Genomic DNA, 8,658 nt, shown 5'->3' on the forward strand with positions numbered 1-8,658 from the left:
TGAGCTTTTGGGACCCCAATTGGGCTTAAGGAGGAGGATCATTCAGCTAGCCATGGTGAGGAAGGGGTTTAACGAGGACTGGAGAAGGTCTTGACACCAAGCAGGGGCTGCTCCTACAGAACAAGGTTTTCCCTCCTGCTCAGATGCAGTTTCAGATGCAGGGAGGAGGAACACATTGCAAAACAGCAAAACAGATTAGGCTCAAAGTGAGACCCAGAGCGTCCCTGGGTGCTACCCTCTACTCCACGCATCCTTCCCAGTCACAGGCAGCGTCTGCCTCCTGCAAATACCCATTCCCCATACACCCTTCCAGGATGGTACCCTCCTTGCAAAGTGGCCACTTTCAGCACCAACCCATAAGCCCTGGTCCTGTCCTCCTGCCCTGAGGCTTTTGGAGCCCTGCCGCCCCATTACCCCCTTTTTCAAAGCACTCCCCAGTATTGCACAGGAAATGCGCATTCACAACCCCCTCCTGCTCTTATGAAAGCAGTGCTGGCTCCTCTCCAGCACGTGGTTTATCCAGGCACCGGCGACTCCCAAGCTTTGCATGGGCGTTGGGCACCAACAAAAGCTCTCCAGAGGCAGAGGTTGAGTGCTGAAAGCAGAGATTCGCGCCCGGGGGTGCGGACCTGCTCCCTTTCCAAAGGTGTCAACCGACAAGTCGCAACACCTACGCCTGCTCACACAGAAGAGTGACGCAAGGAAGGCAGTACAGCAAGGAATCGGCCTGCAGATGTAGGGCTGCAGTGGGAGCAGTGCCCCTCCAATGGGCAAGAGCAAGATGTCCCAGCCCTGGGAGCAAAGTCCCACTGATGAGTGCAGTGTCCCTGTGCTCAGTACCAAGGGGACACAGCAAGGGCAGTGCTGGTGCTGAGCCGCTGCCAAACAGCCTCAGCAGTCCTCTGGACTTTAGCATATGTAATCTCTCCATGCATACTCATCTTCTGCCAGGTGCAACCAATAGCATCCACACACCCCTTCTGCCCCCCATGGGGAGAGTGCTCACAGCCTGGCAGATGAGCAACGCCTGCATTGCTGTGTCTGCCACAGTCTAAAGATAGAAAAAGGGCAAAGCCACAGAGAGGATCCTTTATGAGCTGAGCCCGATGGATCTGCTGGAAGTGGCAGCCCTTGGGGGATGTGAGCCTGCAGGTTCTCCCAAGACCAAGGAGCAGCTGCACGGCCAGCAGGCTCCTTTTGATCCCCTGGATCAGCCACTCTCCCAGCACCACCACCTCCCTGCACACACCTTGCTGAGCGGGTTAGCACGTCTGGAGACAGCTTAGCCATGTTGCTGCCACCAGGCATTTTCCAGGCATGCCTTGCTGCCCTCCTATTGCCACCCAAGAGCACAAGGGAAAGCCTCAGAGGACCTGTGGGCAATTAGCACTTCAGAGAGAAGTGCGATTAGCGATACCCAAGCACCTGGTCTGACTTGTGGGCTGCGGTGTGGAGCAGCTGGGGCAGCTCCTCTGCCTGGCACAGGTCCTCGCTTCTGCTGGGGTATCTACTGTTAATGATACCTCTCTCAGTAGGGGAGGGCTTCCTCTCTTTCCTCCCTTCTGTAAAGTGAAGCCTCAACTGCCTGTCCTTTCACTTGTTTGCATCACGCGTCTTGCTGCAGACCTGCCCTGCTGCTGTCCCACTGCAGGACACTTGGATGGGCTCTTTCATATCAGGATCTGGGCATCCCGCTTCCCAAACACCAACCTTTGGCACTGGGACCTAAGCTGTACCCAGCTGAGAAGTGATGGCCAAGCTTCAGCCAAACACTGGAACGAGCTCTTGGACAGAGGGGACCTGAGGACAGCCAAGAGGTCACCAGCACTGGAGAAAGCCCACAAAAAGAACCAGCAGGATGCCATACTCACAAGGAATGGCACAGAGGGGAAACGCATCAGCAAGGGGACGCAGGTAGACCACAGACTTCCCTTAGGTGACTGCTGCTGTTTGGCCACCGAACTTCTCAGGCTGAGTTTATTTATCTGGGACTGTCCAAGCGGGGCAAGAGGGGCACAGTGGTCCTCCCAGCACCTACCTCTCACTGCCAGCACGATGGCTCCAAGGACCATGATGAGTGTCTGCAGAGCATCGGTGTAGATGACGGCTGCCAGCCCCCCTGTGAAAAGCAAAGCACTGTGAGCACCCACGGGTCGTACAGCCCCAGAGGACTCCCCACGCACACAAAGAAGTAGCGGGCCTAGAGAAAATGGGTTTCAACCCGTTTCAACCCAAGTCCCTGATTCATCCCCAGCCAGCAGCTGCCCGGCCATGCCTGCAATCTGCCCAGGACTGGGGTGACGCAGCGAGCACACCTCTGCTGGCACGCACTGGAATGCGAATGCCTCGCTGCACAGTGAGCCTCGTGGGCAGGGAAAAGCCAATGTGGGATTTGCTCAGAACTGGAGTCTTGCAAAATCCACCACGTTTTGGATATAATTACATCATTTCCTTATTTTGATGGCTGGGAAAAGATAGCGGGGGAGGATTTACTGCTGGACATCTCCGCTGGAGCTACCAGGGAAGGGAATGTCCGAGCTTAAATAAAAGCTGGAATAATATCCTGGAAAGGATCATTGGTTCTGCAGCGCAAGAGTGGGACTCCAAGCTGGGGGCTCCCCATTTCCATCTCTGATTCATCATATCCCCAAATCACAAAGGAAAGGCACCAACTGGTGTTGCACAGAAACGGTCCCAACGTGGGAACACGCTCAGGATGTGATCCCTGCAGCTGGGCAGGAGAATGGCAGCGAGTTGCACTGCAGGCAGAGCAGGTGGGAAACGGGTTAGGCAAAGGGCTCTCAGATTTTAGCTGCCTCAGTAATGGTTCTGTAATAGGAGAAGCGCTGATTAGAACTGATTACAAATAGGTGCACACACAAGAAAGCATTTAGCTATGAGACAGAGGAGGAGGGAGTGATTACAAAAGCAGAGTTGTAATGACAAAGGAGAGCTCACACCCGAGTTACTGCTCGAGCTGAGGCTCAAAACGATGCACAGCGAATGCTGGGTGGCACAGGGAACAGCAGCCCCATGAGCTGTGTCTGGAGCAATATCAGCCCTAACCAGCACACAAAGAAGAGTAAAATAGGAGTGCAAGTGTCATGGTTCAATTGAAGAAGCTAAACGGCGAGCATCTTACCTGCAATGGTGTAGAGCCCTGTCACCAGCAGCATCAGGACAGTGGAGAGGTAGAGGTCCCAGCCCAGGCAGACTTGCACAAACAGAGCCCCTGAGTACAGGTCAGTCTGCATGGAGACAAGGAGTGTGGCTGTAGGGTGCCACAGCCTTTGGGAACAACACAGGTTGTGAGCGGTGCTCTGTCCCTCACAGGATTAGGCCTAACCTGGCAATGCCCTGCTCCCCAGCTGGCATCTCACCATGCTTCCTGCAGAGTCCTGGAGATGGGCACCTGGTGCCACCTGGGGGCCACATCCCTCCTGGCATCCAGCACCTTTGGGTGCTCCTACCTGGTGCAGCCATGCCTGTCCCAGGTGAGCCCACACAGTTAGGCATAATACCAACTAAATCACAAATCAACCAACCAGAAGAGCATTTGCACCACAAGCTTGAGGACCTCCAGTTCAGGGCCTGTTCCATGATGTTTGCACCAGACTTTCCACCACTGTCCCTTCTAGCACCCCAAGGGAGATGCTACATGTCCTAGGTGGCTCCCAGGCCTGGCCATGTCTCCAGGAGAGCCCTCAAGAGCACCGAGAGGAAATTCACCCCAGTAAGTTCTGCTGAAGTGGAACCAACCCAGTGGCAACCATGCCAAAACTTCCATCAGCAGCTCTTCTTTCAGAGATGCCTGCCACCCCAAATGGGAACCTGCTACAGCCTGATATCACAGATATGCCCAAGCAGCCCTACAGGAGGACAACTAAGTCATCCCCACACTGCAAGCTTCAGCTACAAGGCAGAAAAGACCCAACCAAGGGCCTCCAGCCATCTCCTCCCAGTGCAATAGTCACAGAACCATGGAATGGTTGGGTCGAAAAAGTCCTTAAAGATCATAGAACCACTGCATGGTCAGTTGGATAAGACCTCACAGCCTGCCCAGCCCCAACCCTTGCCATGGGCTGGCTGCCTTCCACCACATCAGGCTGCAGAAGGCACCACCCACAGCCTTGGGCATTTCCAGGGATGAACAAGAAGCAGAGCCCCAGAGCTCAGATGCGAAGGCTCAGCCCTGGAGAAGACATTTCATAACCTGGGCTTTCTCAATGCCAAAGCATTTTTGCAGTCGTCTGCAAATGAGTCTAAGCTTTTGCTATGAGGAAGCAGAGGGATCCCCACCTCCCTTCCTCATAATGTTGCTACGGTGGGAAAAAATAAAAGCACATGTGACTGAGTTGTTAATAAGACATCCCAAATACAAAAACAAGCTAATTAAAACCAGGCATGACCTATTCATAAAACAAGTCCTTTCAACTGTAAAAGGAGAGCAGAAACCTTTGAAGTCAGGCTCCTAATCCGATGAGATCCCTGCCTCTGCCAGTGACCTCACATGGAAACCCGTTCTTACCCAACACCACCAATGCCTTCCCAAGGGGAGCTGCTGGCCAAGCCTGAGCCTGGGCAGAACGAGTTACATGGGACATGGAGGAGTCTCCAGGGCTCTCCGAAAGTTCACGCAAAGCTTCACCTATTCCTAGCTAAGGGGAATGGAATCTCTCAGCTGGGCTTTGGGCTGCTCCAACCACAGAGGGTTGGGGACCCGTAAATGGGGAGGAGGGAGAGTGGTTCCCCCTGCCCACAGCAGAGTCATTGGAGCAGTGGTAACAGTCCCATTGCCCTGAGCTTCACACAGCACCAGGGAGAGGACACACATAACACCACCTGGCATATCTGCCAGCGCTCACCCCAACCACTGCATAGGTTCACCATGGGTGGTGCCAGATGCCAGGTGACCCTGGCCAGGTTGATCCCTCTTCTATGGGGTCCTGCATGGCTTAGTGGTCGCAGGAAGCTCAGCAGCACAAAGAAAGCATGGCATGGGCTGAGCAACACCACAGGCAGAGCTATGAGGGTGGGTGTGGGATATCCATCCCCTCCAGACAAAATCACTGGTGGGGCTGGAGGTGTGTAGGCTGAGCATCTCCATGGCAGAGCAACTGCTTTGGTGAAAGGGGAGTGTTGTGTGATCAGCTGGAGAGACCCCGATACAAGCATTCTATACATTCAGATCACCAAGATAAATGCTGCACTGTCTCCCTCCCTGGGCACCATGGGAACAGGGAAGAGGAGTGAGCGTTGACAAGTTCCCAGGCATTAGGACAACCAGGGAATAATGGGTATCATTGCCCCAACTTGTGAACCGGACAGATGCTGTCACCTGTCCCAGTGGGAGCGGCAGGCAGAGCTGGGCGAGTCCCAGCATTTCCATCCGGACACAAAGGGACCGAGGGCTGGGGATGGGCAGGAGAGGATATTTCTGCACGGCTGAGAGCAGCAGAGACACGGGGAAATCCCGACCCCCTCCACTGCTCCGAGGCTCCGCTCAGGCTACGATGCGGAGCAGCGGCGGTGCTGCTCGGCTTGGGCTGCGCTGTGCATCCCGGAGCTGCGGGCAGGGAGCGCCGCTGCGTGGGGACGCAGCTGCTGCTGCAGCCACTCGCTGCCTCCAGGCAGAAGCACTTGCTAAATTGTGCAGTAATCCCCCGTAGGACTCCTCAGAGCTGCGGGAGCGTGGATAAAACCGCAGGGTACAGCGCAGCCTGAGCACCTCTCACCCACAGCCTCTCTGCTACGAGGCACGCCATAGAGCTGCCCCAGAGCTGAGCAGAGGTACTTACAGAGATTTTGGTGAAGATGGACAGTAGGAGAGACAGCCCAGAGAGGTACATCCGGATCCTCTCGCCTCCAAACCTTCGCTGGAGGTACTCAGGCATGGTGACGATCTGCGGGAGGGGATGGGAGCCGTGGCTGTCCCCATCCTGCCCCCATGTCACCTTCTCTGTGAGGTGGCAACATTCTCAGTGCAGGGTTCAGGGGATGTTCCTGAGATTAGGGTAGATCCACGTACCCCAGATGAGATGTAGACTGGGACGAAGACCCAGGCCAGCATCAGCAGCGCATATGTGGCCTGTTAGGAAGGAAACACACAGCGCTGTCCCATTCACTGCACCTGCCCCAACCCCAGCTCCCCCCTTCACACACATTTGTTTCTCTAAGTGGCCCCAAACAGGAGGTGCAAGTGTGTAAGATCACAGCAGAGACCACCCAGCACCCTGCCAACAGGACCCTGCCCCTCTCAGCCCTTCATCTTCAGAAGCATCCCAACACCACCTCCTCACGTGCCATGGTTTTGCTATAGAATCCCACAATTTTGGAAGTCACCCATGGGAAAGCAGCAAACTGGTGACCCAAAAAGCCACCTCCCAACTGGGGTGATGCAAAGCTGCTGCTCCAAAAGCATCCAACTCCCTGCTGACAGGGGCTTGAGCTGACTCCAGCATAATGATACACGCACTGGGCATGTAGGTAAGCTGAATTTGTGGGGTTGCATTGGTCATCCTCTGCACAACTCCTCTGCTATCTGCAGCCACGTGGCTCACAAAACTCATCTCCTTGCTAACACAAGACATTTCTTACGTTCCACTCGAAGCCGGTGACAGCGATTCCCCCAGCAGCACCAGTCCCAGCCAGTCCAATAAAGAGCCCTGAGCCCTCACTGCTGGCAAACAGAGAGGCTCCGATCTGCAGAGAGAGCAGGAGCTGCTGGCAGTGTGGACTCGGGCATGTTGTGCCAGGACAACTCCTGTCAGAGTCCTTTGGAGGTGCACGTCGGGCCCCAGCAACCAACGCTTCCTTGTGTCCAGCTCGTCTCAACATCCCTACTGGGTTTTGGGTGGGTTTTCTTGGTTTCATAGAATGGCTTCAGATGGAACAGACCTTAAAGATCATCCAGTTCCAACCCTCAGCCACAGATGGGGTCGCCAGCCTCTAGATCAGGCTGCCCAGGCTACCGCTCAGTGTGGAGCCATCAGCAAAACGCTGAGAGTACACCCTCAATCCCAGCATTTGTGTCACTGATAAAGACATTGAGGAGCCCAGGTCTCAGGATGGAACCCTAGGGGACCCCACTCCCCTGGACCACAACCCTCTGGCTGTGCCCATCCAACCAACTCTTTATCCACTGCCCTTCAAATCTGCATCTCTCCAATTCAGAGAGAAGGATGCGGTGTGGGACCGCAGCGAAGGCCCCGCACAAGGCAGGATGAGGAACAAGCAGTGCTGCATCACGGGGAACCACGAGGTCTCTACTTACTGGCCACCACGCCATGTCTCTGCCAGCAAGGAAATAACCGCTGACCGTGTTCCTGTTCACCCTGCATGAAGACTGGGAGGAGAAAGCATCAGCACGGAACACTTTCCCTGCAAACCCAGACAAGAAACCAAGAACCCAGCCTGCCAGACAAGAAGCCAAGAGACAAGAGACTGGATAATTAATGGGAGTTCTGCAACTCCGGCATAATTACATGAAACAGCAGCTGCACCCCAAATCCCCAGAGCCACGAGCAGTAAAGGGCACCCCCAGAGCGGGCAGTGGGAGGGCAGAGGATGCTGCCTCCATGCTGGGCAGACAGGCAGGCTCGTAGGGCACGGCCCTGGACAGGATTTTTCTGCAAGGCAGAATACGTGGCTTTGGAGAGCCTTTGACTCAAATTGCAGGTTGCTGAGAGCTTTTTGTGGTGAGCAGCGCATTTGTCTTAACAGCCTGTAATAGAGAAGGGCAGAGCTGCTCGCAGGCAACAGGATGGGGGAGAAGTTTGTGCCAGCTTCAGCCCACCTCGTTCTGAGGCAGGAGTCCTTCCATGTGCGATGAGGAGCAGAGGGCGTACACAGCAGAACAGAGCAAATGCAGCACAGTATGCAAAATGCACAACAAAGGTGAACTTCAATGGATGGGGGAAAAAAGTGTATTTGAAATGATGGAAGAGGAAAGCAAAAGCTGAATAACAAGAACACTCTTACCCATATTCCCACAGCAAGGTTTAAGGAAAAGTAAGTCACTACAACCACAAGATCAGCAACGCTGAACTGCTGCAAAGGGGTGAAGGATCCGACCGTGGAATTGCCTTCCATCGTTCCACTGCTCCCTCCTTCACCCTCCAGGGAAGCCTCCCACTGACGGTCACTGAATCAGTAACGCGTTGCTGCCCGAGGGAATTGATCATTAATCAACCCCCTGCCTCGCAGCTCAGCACCCCCAGCCCCTGCCCCCACCCGCAGGAGCCAGCCCTGCCTGCAGAGCCACCCGAAGGAGCACAGCTCTGCAGGCACAGCCGGCAGCACGGCATTCTGCTGTCACAACACAAGCTGTGACTTCAGTCTGATTGGTTCAGGTTTTTCTTTCTGTTTTCTTCACACCGCTCCTGAGGAGAAGCGAAGTTCTCCCTCACTGCTCGACTGGAATTTCACTTGCATTACCATATCCCAAGTACGTGCACGTGTTAATGTGTCAGCTTGGGCTATCTAGTAACACCACAGGACTGTTTAATAACCTACTGTCACTACAGCACAACCAGGTGCAGCCTCGCCATTTGGCCCTTGGTAGACAGAACCTCACAGGACAGCAGAGCAAAAGGAATCTCCATTTCACTTAGTGAAAGCACCAAGAGCTCCCAGGGCTCCCAGCCACTGCCCAGGCCT

At 54.7% G+C, this 8,658-nt stretch overlaps 1 protein-coding gene across 6 annotated transcripts in view; it reads right to left on the reverse strand.

Moving 5' to 3' along the window:
• SLC5A10 (solute carrier family 5 member 10) overlaps window positions 1-8,126 on the reverse strand; it is a 29,149-nt gene extending 21,023 nt beyond the window's left edge. For 2 of the 6 annotated variants that reach the window (XM_048961871.1, XM_048961867.1), the window contains exons 1-7: window positions 7,981-8,126; window positions 7,274-7,345; window positions 6,598-6,702; window positions 6,029-6,088; window positions 5,799-5,903; window positions 3,143-3,248; window positions 2,039-2,119 (exon numbers count right to left, since the gene is read on the reverse strand). In XM_048961871.1, the coding sequence (XP_048817828.1) occupies window positions 2,039-2,119; window positions 3,143-3,248; window positions 5,799-5,903; window positions 6,029-6,088; window positions 6,598-6,702; window positions 7,274-7,345; window positions 7,981-8,091 (640 nt within the window). In that variant the 5' untranslated portion in view covers window positions 8,092-8,126. Of the gene's footprint in view, window positions 1-2,038; window positions 2,120-3,142; window positions 3,249-5,798; window positions 5,904-6,028; window positions 6,089-6,597; window positions 6,703-7,273; window positions 7,414-7,980 lie in introns of all 6 variants that reach the window. The other 4 variants (XM_048961868.1, XM_048961869.1, XM_048961870.1 and 1 more) reach the window with 4 other exon arrangements.
• Between the last annotated feature and the right edge of the window lie 532 nt (window positions 8,127-8,658).

The sequence above is a fragment of the Lagopus muta genome, chromosome 15 (genome assembly GCF_023343835.1).
Source record: "Lagopus muta isolate bLagMut1 chromosome 15, bLagMut1 primary, whole genome shotgun sequence".
Lineage (NCBI taxonomy): Eukaryota > Metazoa > Chordata > Aves > Galliformes > Phasianidae > Lagopus > Lagopus muta.